The sequence below is a fragment of the Lissotriton helveticus genome, chromosome 10 (assembly GCF_964261635.1).
Source record: "Lissotriton helveticus chromosome 10, aLisHel1.1, whole genome shotgun sequence".
Taxonomy (NCBI): domain Eukaryota; kingdom Metazoa; phylum Chordata; class Amphibia; order Caudata; family Salamandridae; genus Lissotriton; species Lissotriton helveticus.
Genome location: NC_136071.1, coordinates 63,910,147 through 63,931,989, shown reverse-complemented (window position 1 = coordinate 63,931,989; position 21,843 = coordinate 63,910,147). Strand labels below are relative to the sequence as shown.

The 21,843-nt window shown below is 43.0% G+C and overlaps 1 protein-coding gene across 1 annotated transcript in view; it reads right to left on the bottom strand.

Annotated features, from left to right (window-relative positions):
• Positions 1–7,311: 7,311 nt before the first annotated feature.
• The window catches only part of LOC144783911 (vomeronasal type-2 receptor 26-like), a 205,231-nt gene continuing 190,699 nt past the window's right edge, over positions 7,312–21,843 (bottom strand). The window contains exon 7 of the mRNA XM_078662650.1: positions 7,312–10,009. Coding sequence (XP_078518776.1) covers positions 9,057–10,009 — 953 coding nt within the window. The 3' untranslated portion in view covers positions 7,312–9,056. The remainder of the gene's footprint in view (positions 10,010–21,843) is intronic.

The following is a 21,843-nucleotide window of genomic DNA, read 5'->3' as shown; positions in this document are numbered from 1 at the left end:
CCATAAAGGGTTAAAGAAAGAGAGAGAGAGATGGAGAGAGAGTGAGAGAGCAAGCATAAACTCAAAATTAAATTAAAACTTCATGATCGGTCAAAGCAGAACTTCCCATGAAGAGAAGTTCGAGAAACTAGGAAGAGTCTCAACGCAATGGGGAATAAGGCAAAGTAAATGGGCCATAGCAGTAGCAACCGTAAACAGCAATAAGGTCTGTGCAAAGGCAGTGAATTACGGGGCAGGTTTATGTGTCCCGTTGTTGTGCTCTTGTACCCTGCAATGTGGAGCAAGAATAATGCAACTCAAAAATTAAAGTTATGAAGCCTTTCAAGACCACATTGTGTGACCCTGAGTGGCTTTATGAATCTTGAGAAGAGCAATGCAGTGCAAATCGCTGCATTGCCTTACCCTGCGCCAGGGGGTTGTTCCATGGGTGTTGCGTGGTTGTTCCTATGCAACATCCATGGTTTTTATGCATTCTCGGATTTATCAGAACTGGTAAACCTGAGAATGTTCTAAAAAGATATGCCTTCTGAGGAGAGGAGTAAAAAAAAGAAATGGCTCAATTTCCCCTATGGTACTTCCTTTTTATATGTGTACTGCATTCGGCAGCACACATAAAAAGAGGAATTTACCTCTCAGATAATTTTTGTGCAGGAAGGTGCCCCTTCCTTCACAAAAACAATTCTGTATGCAATACAGGGAAATTTGCACCATGGTGCAAAGGTGCCTGTGTTGGTGCTAGGCAGCCAAAATGGTGCCAGTGCAGGACAAGGACAGGAATGTGTCGTATTATTTTAAATACAGCGCATTCCTGCTGTTTCTCTGTGGCGCAGCACAGCAAGGTGACTTGCTGTGCTGTGCCTCAATGTCATAAATATTCATCGAAGTGTCAAATGAATAGTCTGGCCAGTAGGTCAGGATAAAACTGGGGTAAAACCATTAACCTACTTTAGGTATATGCACTATTATAAACAGTCAAAAATGATGTTGCAGTTCAAGTTGCAGTGTAAGAAATGTGGTTTCTGCATGTCAGAAGTATGCACCCTGTCCAAGCGGAAATCACAATTCTAATCAGGATAAGTCACAAAATACACCCCAAATTAACCTATGCTTCTCCCACTCTAGCTTGGCACAGAGTAGTCAGGCTTAATTTAAGAGGCAATGAGTAAAGTATTTCAAACAGTAGAAGAGTGAAAATACCACGCAAAAAGATACAACAAATCGTGATAAACAAATTGAATTTAATCTGAATGATCTAGACCTATAGTCTGGCCTACTGGCCAGACAAAAATGGGGTAAAACCATTAACCTACTTTAGGTATATGCATTATTATAAACAGTCGAAAATGATGTTGCAGTTTAAGTTGCAGTGTAACAAATTGGGTTTAAGGATGGCAGCATATATACACTCTGTCCAAGCAAGAATCCCTTACGGTAAGTCACAAAATACACCCCAAATTAAGCTATGCTCATCTCCTGGTAGCTTGACACAGAGTAGTCAGCTTAAATTAAGAGGCAATGTGTAAAGTATTTGGGCAATATTTCAAAGGGGAAAACAGTGAAAACACCACACAAAAAGATACAGCACCTGTTGAGAAACAGATAGAGGTTAATGTAATAAACAAAACTAGACCAGACCAGACTAGACTAGAAAGGTGATAGTGAGTAGACTCTTGAGGCGGAAGCCGGGAGTCAGGGAACGCATTTCTGTTTTCTTGTGTCATTTTATTTTACCTCCACCATTTTAGTAGATCGTAAATCTAGTTGTGTGTCAGTTTAAATAATCTTTTCCCTTCATTTATCTTGCACCGTTAGTCGATTGTAATACTAAATCTGTGTGGCTTTTTTAAACAATCACTGTGTGGCATTTTTAAAACATTCACTGAACACTGTGCTGATGCGTTGGGATTTTAAAAATAGCGCTCTGCCCCTACCTCCTCCTCTGCACGCCCAGAGAGTCCATGCTGTTCTCAGTAGCCGGTTAAGGGCCTCTGGAACGTGGGACTAGGCACGAACAATCTCCCTTCAGGCGCCATATTGGGCGTACCGCAGGCTCAGCGGGCTAGTGTTTAGGGCGATTAGGCCCAGCGCTACAAAATGCCCCTCCTACCTCGGCCTCACAGCGGACGAGCGCAGCGGGCGCGACGATGGTGCGCCGGAGGTGCACCAGAGGTAAGCCCGTCTGCGCTCGTCTGCGCTCGTCCGCGCTAGGCAGAGCTCAGAGCTCGGCACTATAGGAGGATTTCATCAGGCCCCACTCAAATACTCCAGAGACGCCCTGATGCATATGAAACAGAAGGTAGCAACCCCCTGCTTACACTCTATGTCTGGGGATAGTCTTTCCATCCACTGCCTTCATTGCCCTTACAGGTTTAAGTTAGATGAGCCTTGTCGAGCTGTTTCTGTCTCATTACGCATGGCCCTAGTCAATTGTAGGTCACTCCCCAAACATGCTGAAGAAATCTACCATATCCTAGAGGACCTCCAGTTGGAAATTCTCTTCCTAACAGAAACATGGTTAGGACCTGATTCAGACCGTGACATCATTAAATCTCTCCCACCAGGCTTTCTTATTCAGCATCTAGACCGATCAAAAGCAAAGGGAGGGGGAATCGCCATAATTTATAGGGACCATCTTTCCTGCCGTCTTCAAGGCAGCCCCCTCGCTGATTGCGAAAATGTTCTATTTATGATTCAAGTCTCCACATGTAAATCTCTCTCGGGACTTCTTATTTACCGCCCGCCGGGCCCAATATGACAATTCTGTAGCTCACTCCTGGAACACTCAGGCATACTGGCTGCCACCCACTCTAGCTTTATGATTTTAGGAGATCTTAATATTCACTTCGATAAGGGCGAAGATAAACTAGCCTCCGATCTGCTTCTAGACCTTGAAACCCACCAACTCAAGATAGAAAGCCGGTGTCCCACCCATATGCTAGGACACCGATTGGACCCTATCTTCTCTAACATCACTGACCTTACTATCTTGGGTTCTACCCCAATACCATGGTCTGATCACTTCCTAATAGTGCTGAACTGGCGGCTTTCCATCCTCGCCCGCCCCAGACCTCCACCTAGTAAACCTACACGCCCCTGGGCTAAATTAGACCCAGAAAAATGGAAGTACAACTTGGAGCTCTCCTCTCCATCATTAGCCCCGGATCCCGCATTAGGCGACGCCGAGTTCTCAAAATGGATTGAAGAAACATTGGATAAGACTCTCCCGAAAAAATCCACCTGCAAGCCACGAGGTAAAATCACCTCGCCTTGGTTTACCAAGGAAGTACGCCTCGTAAAAAAGCTCTGTAAGAAAATGAAAGAGAATGGAGAAAAAACTTCGACCCCATTAAGAAGCAAGAATATAAACTCATGGTCCTTAAATACAAAAAAGCCCTCAAAGCGGCACAGTCCAATTTCTTCGAAGAAAAAATGAGGCTATCTGCCAATTCTTCTGGGGAGACCTTCCAAATTGCTAAAAAAACTCCTAAAACCCCCCGATCCTCCCTCCCCTGTGGAACCCTCGGTCAGCCGGTGCAACGAATTAGCCGAGATTTTCGATTCCGAGGTAAAAAAAATCCTTAACTCCCTCCCCCTACAAACACCGGACGAATCACCCCCTCATAACCCGCCCAGATCTCTAATCCAAGCTCTAGAGCCCCAGCTGACTCGGTTCGCCCCCACGACAGTGGATACGCTATACCCAGTACTACAATCCATCAAAAGTGGATCCCCATTGGACCCTGTACCTTTTAACATCCTAAAATCAGTCGCCTCAACCATCCTGCCTCTCATGGCGAATCTGATTAACACCTCGCTTTCTCATGGTATAGTCCCACCGAGCTGGAAAAAGGCAATCATTAAGGCCCTGATCAAGAAACCACACCTAGATCCCCTGGACCTAAGCAATTTTCGCCCGATCTCCCTACTACCAGGCATCAGTAAGGTCGCAGAAAAATATGTCAATCGTCAACTTTCCGACTACCTAGAAGTCAATGACCTTCCTAAGCCCTCACTGACGGGCTTTAGACCAGGCCAGAGCATGGAGACCACGATGTTGGCGGTGGTCGAAGAGGCAAGAAAGATCATTGACTCAGGAGGATCAGTGGCAGTGATCCTCCTGGACCTTAGTGCGGCCTTCGGCACCGACAACCACTCCACACTGGTCCACAGGCTCAAGGACTTGAACATCTCAGGGCCTGCTTTATCCTGGCTGGAATCCTTTTTGAGTGACCGTTCCTTCCAGGTAACGGACGGTAATATTACCTCCAAGCCAACACCTATACACTGCGGGTCCCTCAGGGCTCATCTCTGAGCCCGACCCTTTTTAATGTGTATATGTCCCCCCTTGAGAAGATCGTCGCTCCATTTGGGATCAAGCATATAACCTATGCGGACGACACCCAGCTGGTGATATCCCTCAGTCAGGATGACAATCCTCCCAATACACTTTACACCTGTCTTAGTGACATAACAAAATGGATGGACAGGTCACACCTTAAGCTCAACGGCGGAAAGACGGAGATCATGGTCCTGGGCAACCAGTCACACTTCCACCCCGAGTCCCTGTGGCCTCCCTGTATGGGCACACCCCCTATCCCTAAGCGTGAAATCAAGAGCTTAGGGATCTGGCTGGACGAGGGTCTTAACTTCTCCACCCAAGCCAGGAAAACGGCCGGAACTTCCTATGGTCTCCTACGGACTTCCAGAAAAATCCTCCCTCAGCTCCCTGAAAAATCCCAAAAACTACTGATTCAGGGCCTTGTGATGTCCCGTTTGGACTATGGTAATGCCCTGTATCTAGGGACCCCTAACAAGGTGCTGGCAAAACTCCAGACTGTGCAAAACACTGCTGCCCGTCTTCTCACAGGGACACACAGCCGTTGCTCAGCTAAACCAGCCCTCAAATCACTACATTGGCTGCCTATCCATGAAAGGGTGCATTTTAAAGCTCTTTGCACCACCCATAAAATTCTGCACAGAAAGGCCTCACCCATCCTAAAGGACCTTATTGCCCCCCATAAAACCAACAGAACCCTCCGCTCTTCACTCTCAAACATGGCAGCAGTGCCCAGGATTAGGAAAGCCCGCTCTGGAGGCCGACTATTCTCATACAATGCCTCCAAGCTGTGGAATTCACTTCCCCCAGACATCCGAGCCAAGCCCAACCTTCTTCCTTTTCGTAAATCACTCAAGACCTGGCTGTTTCCCTAAATCCAACCTCCCTCTCAACCCCTTCTGATCTATCACTAGCGCTGGGACGCTCACGGGCAGCCATGCACTCTACAAATCTGTAAAATAAATAGACCAAAATTAAAAATCCAATAAATAGAACCAACTTTAACAATTTGAAACAAAATTACTGAATTATAGTGCTTAAAAGCCTAAAGCTCTAACATGGACTATCTGGTTGATGTAGACCAGGGCAATTCCAAAAGTTCAGGCTGACTGCAATGGAGCGTGGGCCAAATACAAAGACCAGGCTTGGCCCGCTGCAAAGTACCTTAGTTGTGTTGTCAACGGAGCTGTGATAAGCAAAGAGGCAATGCGTTGTCGAACCGCAGGATGAAGGCCATGCGTCAGATCCAAGCCATGCAAAGTCAAAGATACGTTTGAAATGGTGGCAATGTGCAGTGCAGTTGTCGTTGATGGAGATACACTGATTCAGAGCAGCACAACGGCGTTGGTGTGAGGATTTCTGCTGGAGCAGCACTTCCAAGGATCCAAGGGTCCAGGACTGGGTTGTCACCACTTGGCACTAAAGGCTCACAGATGGCAGAGCCCAGGTGTTGTAGCATGGTGAGTTGGAAGTCTTTGATGTGCCTGAGACCTCAAAACCGGAGGTAAGCCAGAAAGCTCTTGGAGTCACTTTGGTTCTGGGTTCAAGTGATGTGGTTAGGAGGGCAGCAGATAGGCACAACAAATTCCAGCAGAGTGGCAGTCCTACAGCAGCACAGCAGTCCTTCTTCCTGGCAGAATATCCACAGGTCTAGAAATGTACTGAATTGGTATGGTCAGAAGTCAAGTTTTTATACCCAGTGGTGCCTACAGGGTCTATTGTGTGGGGACAGGACACCGCCTAGCCCATCCTCCCTCTCATCCTGCCCAGGATAGCCCATAAGGATGTTGATGGCTCATTAGTCACACCTAAGCTCCCTTTGTGTGAGGCTGTCTAGAGGGAATGCATAAGAACCAGCTGTCACCTACCACAGATGTGTATTGGAGACAGGCTGCAGGCACTCTTGGCTAAGAGCAGAAAAATGCCATCCTTCTAAAAGCTAAATTTTAAAAATTTTAATGATATATCGACTTCACCATTACAATTCCATAAGGGAATTACACGGATTAGATATAACAAGGAATCCACAATGTTTATCTTTTGGAGGGGTAGTCCTCACAGTAGTGGAAAATTAATTTCAGAGTTTTTCACTACCAGGTCATGTAAAACTTGAAAGTACATATGCTATATTTTACTTACACAGCACCCTGCCCTAAGGGATACTTAGGGCCTACCCTAGGGGTCATAAATGTCATAAAAGGGGAGTTTAAGGCATGGCAAAGGTTTTAAAATTACAAGCCAACATGGCAGTGAACACTGCGCACACAGGCTCTGCAGTGGCAGGCCTGAAACATGTTTTTAATTGAGACTTTTGTGGGTAGCACAATCAGTGCAATCAATGGGCCCACTAGTAGCCTTTAATTTACAGGCCCTGGGCACTGGTAGTGCACTTTACTAGGGACTTATAGGCAAATCAATATGTAAATTGTGGATAAGTCAATCAAACCATGTTTAGGACGAGAGCACATGCACTTTAGCACTGGTTAGCAGCGTAAAGTGCCCAGAGTCCTAAAACCAACAAAACAAGATCAGAACAATTAGAGACAAGCAGGCAAAAAGGTTGGGGGAAGACCTCCCTAAGGCTAACAGGTCTAACAAGTATCTTCTCCTCCAATCAACATTTGGTGTTCTCTTGAGAACAGGATCACTCCTCTTCTCACCTAAATACTAAAGTCTACATACTCTAGGGTTAGCTTTGTAACTTTCAACATAGCAATTAGATTCCTAGTAAAATTTTCTCACAGGAGAATTTCATTCTCACACATCTGACTATATTTCTAACCTACTTGTGTACATTTTGCTAACAATGATCTATGTAGAAATTTTCTACAGTAATGAAAAAAATATTAGCAAGAAGTAAAACAAGTATGTTAAAACAGTTTATCTACTGCATTTCATGTGTGGTTAATCTTCATAATTTTACTGTACAATACAGCCTAAACAAGCATTTCAAGCTTTTTTTGTACGTAGAAACATTTTGCAGAGTTATGTGAAACTTTTATTGAAAAGGAAAAAATATGTTATCATCAATAGGTCAAGAATTGGAAATTTTATGCACATCTTCAGAACATTTATTTAAACTACTTGTTAAAGAATGCTGTTTTAAACAGTTTGAGGCCTAGTACTAGTAAGTATGACTACCTACTATGATTTACATATTTTAAACACATTATAGTTCATTTAAATCAGCATGTTAATCAGCTGCAGGCCATGCAGGTAAGAGGAGTTGGTCCGGGTGTGGGGTGGGGGGGACTTCAACAAAGGACAGTGAGGGGAAATTAAATAAATAATTACTTTTCTGTTGTCATCTGTCGAAATTCCCCCCTCCCCCTCAACCTGGCCCCACTGCTCTTACCTGCACGGGCTGTGGCTGATGTTAATACTGCACATGTATTTAAACCATATTACTTTGCATTTTGCTATACACACACTTTTCAAGAATAAACAAGAAGAAGCTTCCTTCCTGTATGTTTGTTTTAAATGAGATAATCCGGCCTTGATCTCAGATTTAAGAGCTTGTGGGTATATTTACACGTAGGTTTGCATCTTATTTGCATCACACAATATGATACTTACGCAACGCAAGCATTAGGTATGATTTATAAAGCCACGCAAAGCCACTTTGTGTGACCCTGAGTGGCTTCATAAATCTGGAGTAACCCAGTGCAATCGATGCATTGAGTTACTCTGCCCTTAGAAGGCGTTCAATGGGCATTGTGTGGGTGTTTCCAAACAACTCCCATGGTTTTTGACCCATTCCCAGATTTACCAGAACTTGTAAACCTGAGAATGCACCAAAAAGTTACGCCTTACCAGGGAAGGTGTAACAAGCATATATATCTCCATTTAACCTTGTGTCTTCCTTTCTGCATTCTGCAGCACACATAGAAAGAGGAATATGCCTCCTAGGATTGATTTTGCAGAGTGGTGCCCCTTCCTGCACAAAAACAATCCTGCAAGCAACGCGTGCAACACAGACACCATTGCACCATGGTGCAAGGGTGCCTGCATTGGCGCTAGTCATCCCAATGTGCACCAGCACATGGGAAATGACAGGATTGCCTCCAGTGTGGCACATTCCTGCCCTTTCCCTATCACGCAGTGCAGCACAACAAGGTGAATTGCTATGCTGCGCTGCATTTCGTGACTATTTTATAAATGGGCCCTATGGTCTTTTGTCCAAACTACAGGTTTGCAGAATTATTACAGACAAAATGAAGAAATCGCAAGACAGCACGTAAAAGTTGCAAAACGTTTAACTATGAACTAAGATGAACTAAACAATTGTGCTTGTTAAGCAATACGTTTGTAGAAGGAAAGGTATAAAAAAACACTGTATAAAAAGTCCAGTTAATGAAAAGTGTGCCGTATATTCAAGGCCTTTGATTTGGCACGACGTCCCTCCTTAATTTGTGATTGTGTGTAAACTGCGAAATCTGTATCATGGTATAAAGATAAGGTGTGCACAGTGACAGAAAGATATGCTTTAAATTCAGGTGTCTCTGGACCGTGCAGCTTTATGGTCTGACAGGTCAAAAATAATAGTTGTGGTTATGAGTTCTGAACTTAAAGCCTTACTGAAGAACTGTTCTACTCAATCATCTCCAGCTCAAGTGAAGACAAGTTAGATACAATAACTCTTCATTTATTAACACAAGGTTCACTCTCACAGAAACATTTCAGAGTATGCTTGTCACATCCTGATACAATGTGCAGACTTCTAACCCATTGAGGACACCTGGAACTTTGTTTTTGATTGGTTTTTACTTGCTCTTGATGATGTAGAAACTATATTCCCTTTAATATTTATGTCTGGCCTCCGAAATATGATATAAATCTTCGGTGCAAAGATACAGTACAGAAGACCAGCAGCAGAGGACAAGATTGCAAAGACCTCAACAGCTGCCACATATTTTCCTTTTGTGCTGAGATAGGCTGGGATAAAAGAGAACCAGACACTGAGGAAGACCACCATGCTGAAGGTGATGAACTTGGCTTCATTGAATCTGTCTGGCAAATTTCTGGCCAGAAAAGCAATTCCAAAACTTATAAATGCCAGGACACCTAAAAAAGCCAACATACAGTAGAACATAAGAATGAATCCTTCATTGCATTCAGCTACAATCTTCCAATTGAAGGCAGTCATGTTCAGTTCTGGGAATGGAGCTGATGTCCCCAGCCATACGGCTACAATAGAAGTCTGTGTAAAGGAACAGGACAGTACAATATAATAAGATGTCTTATAGCCGACCCATTTCCTTAGGCTGCTATTCGGCTTTGTGGCCTTGAAGGCAATAACTACTGTAGCTGTTTTTGCCAACACCGAAGAAATGCAAAGGGTAAAAGACATACCAAAGATCACCTGACGAAGTATGCATGTCATCCGGCTGGGCTGGCCAATGAAAACCAAAGAACAGAGGGAGCAGAGCATGATGGCAATGAGGAGGAAATAACTAAGCTGTACATTGTTAGCCCGCACCACTGGAGTGTGTCGATACCAAATGAAAATACCCAATATGCCAACGGCATTGACAAACAAGAAGATGGAGCTGAAAGCCAAGATGAAACCAAGTGGTTCCTCGTAGGACAAAAAGTTGCTTTCCTTTGGTATGCATATGTCATTTTCACTGCTTGACCAGTGGTCAACTGGGCACCTCGTGCAGTCCAAGGAATCTAAAACAATTAACAGATAGTACATTTTAGAAAATAAAAAGACACTAAAATAGCATATGCCAAGGTTAAAGAAACACATTTATGCAGGAATAGCACAGTATTTTCCAAAATGTAGAGAACTTTTATCACAAGGTTTTTTTCACTGCCATTGATATTCATCAACCCATGTCAATGATGCAAGGTGTGCAGTCAATTACTGCACAAATCACTAATATTGTTTATCAATGTCAAAAAGTAAAACATTTAAACCAATCATATTATAGCACAAAAACTATACATTGTGTACATTGAAGACATGTCCATTTGTTTGGTAGAAGAGAAAGACCTTCTCGAAAATGTGCAGCTCAGAGGGAGAGAGGGAATTGGGATGCCTATGAACAAGTGAAACAATCAATCAATCAAACAATCAGTACGAGTGAAGCACGGCTTGTCACCTGTGAGGGTATCCAGACACTGGGTTGCTGGACTTAGTAGAAAAGGTAGGTCTGAAGCCCAGTGTAGGATATGATGTTGGGATCGTGTGTTTTGATAATGTTGGCTAGAGGCATCATGTAGGTGTTGAAGAGGGTGGGTCTAAGGGATGAACCCTGGGGGATGCCACTTCCAGTGCTCTTGGGTTCCGAGATGAAGGGAGGTAGGCAAATTCTCTGTGTTCGTCGAGTGAGGAATGCTGCAATCAATCTGAGTGCATCTCCCTTGATCCTGATCTGTTGCAGTCTCTTGAAGAGTGTGTGGTGCAATCTGCGGTTGAAAGCTGCAGAGAGGGTGAGGAGGATCAGGGCAGATGATTCTCCCCTGTCGATTACGGTGTGTATGTCTTCAGTGGCGGAAATCAGGGCAGTCTTGGTGCTGTGGTGAGTGTGGAAACCGGATTGGGATGCATCTAGCTGGTTGTTTCTGTGCAGCTGTTCAGTGAGCTGCCAGTTGATGACCTTCTCCAGGACTTTGGTGGTAAAAGGGAGCAGCGAGATGGATCGGTAGTTCTGGAGTTTGCTAGTATTGCCATAGAGTTTTTTGAAGAAAGGTGTGACTTTTACATGTTTCCGTGCATCTGGAAAGGTGGCTGTGGTGCTGGATGCATTGAGGATGGTGGTGATTTGTAGGCTGATCTCCTTGCTGCCTAGGTTGAAGAGGCAGTGAGGGCAAGAGTCAATTGGTGCTCCACAGCAGGCAGCTGCCTCAGAAAGGGTGTGGTGGGGCAGGGGTTAGAAAAATAAATCAAATAAACTACCTTCAGCCGCTGTCGCTGTCTCTCTGTCCTCACTTGGCACTGCAGCAGGACCCAAAGAACCCAGGTCCCTGGGCTCTCCCAGCCAATTATGATGCGTCGTGATTGGTCTGAGCAGCCTGTTTAGCAGCTCAGGCAGTGCCTGGGATCCTGGGTATGTTCTCCACCAGGCTGTGCAACACAGCCCGGTGGAGAACATGCTAAGTGTGCATGGCTGTGTGGTTGGCCCAAGAGGGCCAGCCAAATAGTCGTGGGCATTTAGGGAGTGCACACCACAACTCACTCTGGAGAGCTCAGTACTGCTCTGACCTGACCTGACTCTGAGTCCCGCAAGGAACAATAAAATGATATTAATATCTTGTTATTATAATTTTTTTTGCACTCCTCGAAGAGCAGTTGGGTGATGCTTCTCCACCTTAGTGGAGGAGCCGCCACTGCTCACAAGTGAGTGGAGTTCAAAATGGCTGTGGCTGTTCCCATGTGGTGAGATGTTGATCGGGGGAGGCTTCCATTGGAGTGAGGATGTTGGTGAGTTGGGTATCGAAGTTCCTGCAGATGGTGGATATCTTCAGGTGGAAGTTATTTGCTAGCAGCATTGCAGAGCTCCAGTGAAAGAGGAACAGTGTTCTCAGTGGCTAATGGGCAGGAGAATTCTTTGACTATTGTGAAGAGCTCCTTGGTGTGGTTCGCCATTGCCTTGATGCAGTCTGCAAGGGCATGCTTCTTTGTGTCTTTGAGACAATTGGTGTTATTCTTAGAGGGCTGACTTGTAGGTGGCTCAGTCTGTACCGTTTCTGCTAGTGTGCCATGTTCTCTCCAGCTGTTTGCAGCTGTGTTTAGTTACACTGAGTTCTGGTGTGTACCAGCTGGCTTGTATGGTGTATCTGTGAGTTTTGGCTGGTCTGATGGGGCGACTAGGTCGGCGGCCTTGGCGATCCACGTGTTGAGGTTCTGGACTGATTATTCTAGGTTGGTTGTGGCATAGGGCTGGGTGGTTTTGAGGGCACCCATTCATTGGGTCTGTGTCACTTTTCTCCAGCTCCATGAAGGAGGAGTTAGGGGGGTTGGTAGCTGTGCACAGTGATCCTGCGATGGTGAAATGGGCGATGAAGTGGTTGGTGCAGGTGAGTTCTGTGGCATGGCTGTATTAGACTCTGTTGCTAGACATGAAGATAGGGTCCAGTGTGTGTCCTGGTCTTTGTGTGGGGTCTGTAACCAATTGGGTGAGGCTGATCCTGTCCATTCATTCCAGGAGGTTGATAAAGTTAGTGTCTTTGGGGTCATCCAGGTGGGAGTCTCTGAGGAAGATGTAGAGTGGGGGCATGATGGCAAGTGGGAAAATGAAGTAAGTGAAGGTGTCATTGTCCTGGGGGTCTGTAGGTGTGGATGCCTTTGATGGTTGTTTTGTCTGGTGTGGAGTTGGACATTGAGGTGTTACATAATCAGTGTGGTGTCGTCTTCAGTGGTGGTGCAACAGATTGTTTGTTTGTGGATGATAGCGATGCTCCCTCTCTTTTTGCTGGTGCGTTCCTGGTGTATCATCTTGTAGACATTAGGCGATGTGGTTGTGATGTCGGGCCATAGGAGAGATTGAGGCAGGTCTCTGTGATGAAGGTCCCGTCAGTGATGAGGGTGGAAATGGCGTCCCAGACTTTGGTGACATGATTGCAGAGAGATCAGGAGAAGGCCTTGGCGGTGAACTCCACTCCGTTCACGGAGTCTGGAGAGTTTTCTGCACTCTGCGCTATGCAGAGCTCATGGAGTGCAGAAAACTCCTCTCTGCATAGAGCAGCATATGGTTCTCCCCTCTTGTGCTAGCCAATCGTAAGTTGACGAGCGCGAGCTGCCGCTCTTGTAGAATTTATACTCAAGTGGCAGGAAGATCAGTGCTAATGGCAGTTCAAACTGTACTCCACCACTTGCGGAACCCAGGCCTGATCAGGAGGCATTGCAGTGCTTCAGGGGTAGTTTTGGTTGGCAGTTTGGGAGTGGAGCAGGTTTTTGTGTGGGTGAGAGGTGCGAAGTTGCAGGTGAAGAGATAGAGGTCACAGGTGAACTGTCCTACTGTAGAGTGAGGTGAAGCAAGGAAGCAGTTATTGCAGCATCCAGGGTCCAGGGCTCCGAGATTTGCGGTGGAGTCCTTGTGGGTGTCCGGATGGCCCGGGTACCTGGCTCTGGGTGCATTCCATACATGGACGGGCGCTGAGGGGCATGCCTTCGCTGCGCCTTCGGTTAGCCAATGGCGTGACTGATGTGTGGCCGCGGTGCAGCCTTCGTTATATAGGTCCTGGGAGGGGCACTGGGGAGGTGAACAATGGGAAGTGGGTTGTGGAAAGCGAGTGGCAGGAAGCAGGAAATCGTGCCAAGTGGGCAGAAGAATGGCAAGTAATAAACAAAAATCCTAAAATAAAACTAATAAAATGGCTACTGGATACAAAGGCTGGCTGACTGGGACTAAACTGTTCAAGGCAGGAGCAGCCGTAGCAGCAGTACAGAGGGAGGAAGCACATGTAAAAACTGACAAGCAGTGAGGGGGAGCTGGTGAGCAGGACAGCTTCTCTGAGAAATGTATCTATTTGTGCAAACATACAGGGAGGCATGATAAGAAAATGTGAGTCATCCAGGAATATCAGCCCTCATTTGGCTATCCTTTGTAAGAAGAAAGCTTTTCAAATTCAGCTTTAAATATGTTGAGAGCAGGATCCTTGTTAATAAAGAGGTGCTGCTTGTGCCAGAGTTTGTGAATTCATGTGGAAAGGCTGCTTCATGGTTCTCTGATTCGCAAACCTACGAGATTCCGAACATAGACCTCTCTTACTTCTGGACACTCAGGCACCTGCATAGAGTTTGTGTTTCAGTCCCATCTATATTGTGGTTTTAAGATGGACTATATTATAAGTGTTACTTTCAAATCTGATTTAGAATCTTGATTCAAGAGGAGAGCCATTTCAACAGCGAGTACTCAAATTCAAGTCTGTTTTGTAGTGAATTCATGGGAATGTAGTTTTCCGGGAGCCTGGGATTCTCAAACCTTGATCATGATAATGTTTTGTATATCAGGCTACCAATCTACCAAGTTGTGAGGCAGCAAATGGTGCAGCATGTGGGAGGAATACACCCAAGAAACCCACACTGGTACTCAGCAAAAGAAAGAATTACATTGACTATGTGCAAAGAAATCTTCTTCGCCCAATCATACACACTTTTAAGAGTAACACATCTGTTACAACCATCCAAATCCATCTACCATGCATGGTGGCTATTTCTGCAAATATGCCTTGGAAATTCTAAATGGTCTTGATCATGGTTACTAGTATTGCCCAGCCTAGCTAGGGTAAGGCAGAGACCAATATATTCACAATCTGACCTTTTCACGTTTATGCCTTGCCTCACTGTCTTTCCACTTTATGTATCCAAAACCAAACACTCTGTTAGGATTAAGGTTTTGGACAGAAATACCACTCAATTCATTATGTTGGGGCCGGGAGAGGCGGAATATAGACCAGTTCAAATTCAGAAAATTCTTAACAGTAGACCATTAACCTCAGCTATCCCCTCTCCCCTACCGTATTACTCACTTCTAGAGTTTGTGGTCAATGCTCGGTCATTAGTTGCAGAATCCTTTATAAGATCTAAGGAAATGTATGCACCTTTTCGGGCAATGCGTTTCTAATTGCAGAGGCTTTTTCTTTTATATATTAGTTCACACCCATAGTTTGTTCCTTTGCCTTTGTTATTTTTCTCCTGTTCATTCCTTGACAATTTCAGTCCCTTGCCTCTTGTTAATCTTTGTTTGAGATTTGTTTTTCATGTTTATCCATCACAGTCTAGACCAGTGCATTGGTAGCATTATGCATTGACTGTCAGTTTGTTTCTAGGTGTGCTCATGGCCATCCAAGCTAAACTCCCTGCTAAGGCCAGTAAGCCTATGGCTTATGCACCTGTATATTTGACATTTCCATAAGATCTCCTGTTCTTGCATATTCTCTCTTGATATACAACTGTGTCAAGTCAAATCACGTCAAAAGGTACTTTATTCGGCAACTATAATCCATAAAAGCAGACATGTTAAAAGACATACATTTAGTCATTATATATTCAATTTATAAAACCTGATCACAATAAAAAGATAAAATATGAAAAAAAATTATATCATTAATAAGGCCAGTGTTCAGGATTTGTGGTTACAAAAGGGATACATTATATAAAGTGCAAAGTGATAAAGATAAAACCAAGTAAATTGGGCAGTGTAACATAAAGTGCCCTAAACCAGGAACAAGAGAAGGCAGGCTGGCTCTGCGGAGACAATATTTTCCTGTGTCTGGAGGCCCCTGTTAAAAATCTTGCAACCCTGAAACAGACCATAGGAGAGGATAACATTTGAAGGTGCAAAAATGCAGGCCTATCTTGAGTGAATTGTCAATCTCTGAGCGATGGGAATATAAACTTTCTGGGCTATGGGTAATAAAATTCAGAGAAGACGATAAATTGTAGGTTATCTTGCTCTAAGAAGTTGTCACATGGGCAGGGTTTTAAAATGCCAGGTTTTGTAAATCCTTGGGGAAAGGCCAATAGCTAAGGTACCAAATCCAGACAGAATCTAGTTAACACAAAACGATGGAACGCATTACTAACAAAGAATAAATAGGGTTGGACTTGTTTGCTCAGGGTCAGTGTGACATAACTTCTCACAGTGGGCTTTGCTAACTCCTTCCCTTCACTGAGCCCCTGCCGTTTGTTCAGGAATTGCTGTTTGATGTTTCTAACAGCTGCTTCACCCAATGGCTTGGGGCTCAGGAATAGGTCAGCGCAGCCAAGCCATTTTGTCTGGTCCTTTACATATTTTAGACAGGGAATGTGTATTGCCCCCTCCAGCGCTGTGCAGTCTGTGATTTTATGAGTTGATTTAAGTTAGTGATGGGACATGCCCAAATTCTCAGCCAATGCACAGTTGGGCTACCGCTATCAGATCTGAGATGTACCCTCCCCCTAATTCTTTTTCTAAGTTATATGCCGGGGTAGCAAGCGGGACTACAAGGAGCTTACGCATTAATTTATTTTCAGCCACCTGAATATCCTTGATGTCCTTGTAACCCCAGGCATCAAATTGATAAATTGCCATGAGGACGCACTTTCCTTTATAAATCTTCAACAAGGCGGAGAAGGGTTTTGACCCTAATCTTTCAGCAACATTCAGAGAGTCCCCAACCGCTCCCGCTAAGGTGTTCTTTTTTTGCATAATTTGTGCATGCCAGGACCCTCGGTCATCAAAATGTACCCCTAGATCGGGGAAGGTAGGGACTTTAGTTATCTCAACCCCCTTACAGTAAACTTTGTGAACAGCAGGGGGGCCAAGATGCATCCCTGTTGGGTGTATGATCGAGTCCTGGTGAACTCTGTTGTAGCCTAGCCATGCCCAGCCTAGCCTTTCCGGAGACAGAGACGCAGCCTGAGCCATCGAGTCGGATTAACGCGATTTACGCGATCGCAGTGCACGGAGCACGAACACTAGACGCCGGCCGCCAGGAGACCTAACATCGTGAGGAAGCGTTTGGGACACGGGGGGCCAACAAGCTTGGAGACGCAGAAATTGTGCATCTAAGACACCCTCAGAGTCATTCCCCAGCCCCCCCACTCCTCAGCCAAGCAAAAGGAAAATTAGCGGGAGCGCTACACGGACACCGACAGGAGCCCCCGGCATTGCCAGGACATACCAGAGGCACGCCAGTCAGTGGTGCAGCAGCGCGGGTGGGGCACAGCTTTCCTCGGATAGCGCCACAGCTTGGACCTCGGATAGCGTGACAGCACCCAAGTCAATACCTAAGGCACCTGAGGTGCAAGGAGCCTAGGAGCGAAGGTGCAATAACAGGAGAGAGACCCTGGGAGAGGACAACAAGAGCGGCAAGGCAGGCTGGCGGACACAAGGCACAACAGAGGTAAGTGAAAGAACTAGCGTATACCTATGAGTCATTCTTGAACAGAACTGTGAAATCATTTATAGCAGCATCGCAGATAAAGGCATTACAACCCTATGAGATGGCCCCGAAAAAAGGGCAAAAAGTGCGCAAAGACAATAGCTTAGGGAAGAGTAAAGTAATGGAGGGCTCAATATCACTGGAAGAGACCCAGGAAAGCCAGGCCTCTGCTATGGACAACAGCAAGGGGAGACGCAAGAAAAGAAAAGTTAAAAGGGCAACTAAAAATGTCCCGCAAGCCAAAAGGGATTGCACTATAACAACCGATAAACGGAAAGATAACCTGGCAGCCTCCAAATCTATAAAGGACTTTTTAGGGAAACACTACAAATCTATAGAGCCAGTAATAAACTTGGAACACGAAGAAGACGAGGAACAAAATGGCGTGGAGGCCAGAGAAGAGGCGGGGGTAGAGGAAGAGATCCAAATAAGGAAAGAACTGGGAGAACATCCCAATGAACAATCTTTAGATATAGAGGAAGGAGGGGAGGACCCAATACTAATAAATCTTACCCTTCTGAGCCAAAAACTTCAAATAGCAGCGCCTCGGCTCTCATCATCTCCAAAAATGTTCTCGCTACAATCCATTGAAAATGAAAGGCAAGGAGGAGGAACTTCGCGCGCAACCAAGATGGCCGCGTGAGCAAGGGGCTCCCGAGACCCTCGTAACCTCCCGAATATATCCTGTCATTTATCCTGCTGACAGTTGACGTCTTGGTATGGATGAATCACTGGTGATCCTGAAACTGTTGCCGCCGTTCCGATCGGATCCCGGTGACCGGAGTTGTGGCGCGGAGACATTTGCGGCCTTCGCCTTCTGGAGACCTGGCGCCCGAGTAGACAGGACGCCCGGGGCATAATTAAACAACAACGGCTTGTTGCAGCGCAGGACCCCGGTCCCGTTCAGTTTCACTTTCGTTTTTGGTTCTCACTGGGGTCTCGGACTTGTGAAGCCTCATTGACATTTGCCCTCTCGGCTGCCTTCCACTTTGGCGCACTGGTTGGCGGTCCCTCTGGATGGCACTTGTTCTTTCCTACTAGATTTGTCTGTTTGTCCCCTTTCCCCTCGCAGTTGCCTCGGGGGGAAGAAACTATTGGATAGTATCACGACATGGCAGGCAAGCCTCATGGAGACAAGCAGAGGGTGAAGAATACCAGACGGGGCAGCTACATGCAAACCAGCGTCATGGATCGATATGCTCAGATCCGAGGATCACCCAGCGGGGCCGGCGGGTCGCTGGAGAGTGCGAAGGTTTCGCCGACCCCGAAAGAGGAGCCGACGCTACAAGACGTTATGGCCGCCATTGATGGTATCCAATCTTCCCTCGGGAAGCAGATGGAGACTCTTGCTCACAAGTTGGACTCGGTGGCGATCAAAGTGAATCTTATCCGCACGGATCTAACCAAAACCAATGAGAAGGTTAAATCGTTGGACATTAAAACGGATCACTGACATAATATCGACGTCACAAATATCGAGATACACAAATATCGAGTGAAAATTATCGAGTGACAAAATATCGACTCCCTATCTACAAACAGGTAAGTACCAAAATATCGACTCCAAAATATCGACTTACAAAAATATAGACTGTCAAAATATCGATTTTTTTAAATGTCTTAAAATTAAGTTAAAACTAATATAGTAATAAATATATGTAATATAAACTTAGAAATACTTATTTTAAAATTTTAATTTTAATAAATAATTTCAATAATTAAAAAAATTATATCACCAAAAATAATATATATATATATATATATATATATATATATATATATATATATATATATATATATATATATATAAAAACATATTATTAAATAAACATATATAACATTTTAAGCGTAGCATAGACAATGGTTACAATTTATTGTAACAACTATAGTGAGTTCAACATTAGCAAAACTGTTGGATAGCGTAGAGGTAAAATTTACTATTCCCACTCCAGTGGGTGCAACAGTAGGGAAAGCGCTGGATAGCTTAGGGGTTAAAATTACTATTCCCACTCCAGGGATGTATGACGTTACAACGCATACTTTTACAACACCTACCATTACATCAAAACTTTTACAACACAAAAACTTTGACAACTCATACATTTACAACGCAAGATTTTACAACGCATATACCTTTACAACGCATACCATTACAACGTAAGTATTGGTAAGTATATAATATTTTTTTTAATATAAATTAATTTAAAATATTATAATAAAATTTAATTTTATTTAATTTTATTTAATTAATGTAATTTAAATGTAATTTTACTTTATTTTTACAAAGTACCCCTGTACCCCAAAAACCCTAAACTGACCCTGAACCCTAAAAATACCCCTTTACTCAAAAACTGAAAACTGACCCTGAACCCTAAAAATACCCCTTTACCCAAAAACCCAAACATATAACATTTTAAAAGAAATTATATACTTAGCAATACTTACGTTGTAATGGTATGCGTTGTAAAGGTATCTGCGTTGTAAAAACATGCTTTGTAAATGTATGCGTTGTAAAAGTTTTTGCGTTGTAAAAGTTTCGTTGTAATGGTAGTGCATAGTAAAAGTTGCGTTGTAAACGTTGCATACCCACTCCAGTAGGTGCAACAGTAGGGAAAGTGTTGTATAGCGTAGGGGTTAAAATTACTATTCCAACTTCAGAGAGTGCAATAATAGGGAAAGTAAATACTTCACAAATAGATATAAATAACATAAATAGTAATACCAATTACAAATAAATAAAATATTTTACTTGTGTATAAAAAATATTAAATATTTATTTATAAATACAAAATAAAACTATTTAATTATAAAAATTGCCTACTCATACTAATTAATTACCTATTAACAATAAATTAATTTACAATTTAAAAATTAATAAATTAATTTTAATTACCAATTATATTTTAGTTAATTACCTAATTAAAATTAATTAACAATTAATTCAAAATACATACCAATAATTTAAATGACATATTTAATTAATGAGAATTAAATTATTTCCCACCCTATTCCCCTATAAACCCACAACCCGCTACAGAAAATAAATGAATGAAATTAACATATTTATCAATTGATCAATTATAATTAATTACCAATTATATTTTAATTAATTACCAATTAATAATTAATTAACAATTAAAGCTAAATAAATATCAATAAATAAATTAACATATTTAATTAATTAGAATTAAATTACTTCCCACCCTATTCCCCTATAAACCCACAACCCGCTACAGAAAATAAATTACTAAAATTTAAATATTTATCAATTAATCAATTATAATTAATTACCAATTATATTTTAATTAATTACCAATTAATAATTATGTAACAATTAATTCTAAATAAATATCAATAAATAAATTAACATATTTAATTAATTATAATTAAATTACTTCCCACCCTATTCCCCTACAAACCCACAACCCGCTACAGAAAATACATTACTAAAATTTAAATATTTATCAATTAATCAATTATAATTAATTACCAATTATATTTTAATTAATTACCAATTATTAATTAATTAACAATTAATTCTACATAAATATCAATAAATAAATTAACATATTTAATTAATTATAATTAAATTATTTCCCACCCTATTCCCCTATAAACCCACAACCCGCTGCAGAAAATAAATAACTAAAATTAAAAGATTTATCAATTAATCAATTATAATTAATTACCAATTATATTTTAATTAATTACCAATTAATAATTAATTAACAATTAATGCTAAATAAATATCAATAAATAAATTAACATATTTAATTAATTAGAATTAAATTACTTCCCACCCTATTCCCCTATAAACCCACAACCCGCTACAGACTTATATTACACAAAAAATAAAAATTATTATTAACTTACCTTAAATTCGATATTTTTGTTGGCTATATTATGTCTAGTCGATATTATGTCCATTCTATATTTTTGATTCGATATTATGTCCATTCTATTCGATATTATTTTTCTCTAGTCGATATTTTTGTTGTCTATATTATGTCTAGTCGATATTATGTCAATTCTATATTTTTTACTCGATATTCGGTCCAATCGAAATAAATGACTCGATATTATGGGTGCACACCCCATTAAAACATCGAGTCTTACGGATGATGTCGTCGGATTGCAAACTACAGTCCATAAGCTTGGGGCCTCTCATGACATCGATGTTCGGCGCTTGGAGGATTTTGAAGGACGGGCCCGGCGGAACAACGTTCGTATAATCGGGGTTCCGGAAAGGCAGAAGAGCAAGCAGCAGACCTCTTTGTTGAGGACCTTATCACCAACCATTTGGCACCTAAGGGTTTGAGCAAGTTTTTCATGGTGGAACGGGCTCATAGTATCCCGGGCGGGAAGCCGAAAGTGGGAGCCCCGCCACGGCCTTTGATAGCACGGATTTTTAACTTTCGGGACAGAGATGCTATCCTGCAGGCCTCTCGTGCGGGAGGTCCTCTCAAGTTTGAAAACTCCTCCATCAGCTTCTTCCCGGACTTCACGCCATTGGTACAGAAACAGCGTCTCAGTTTTATGGGGGTCAAACGACGTCTTCGGGATATGGACATGAAATATGCCATGCTCTTTCCTGCCAAACTGAGAATTGAACACAACGAGAGAGTGTACTT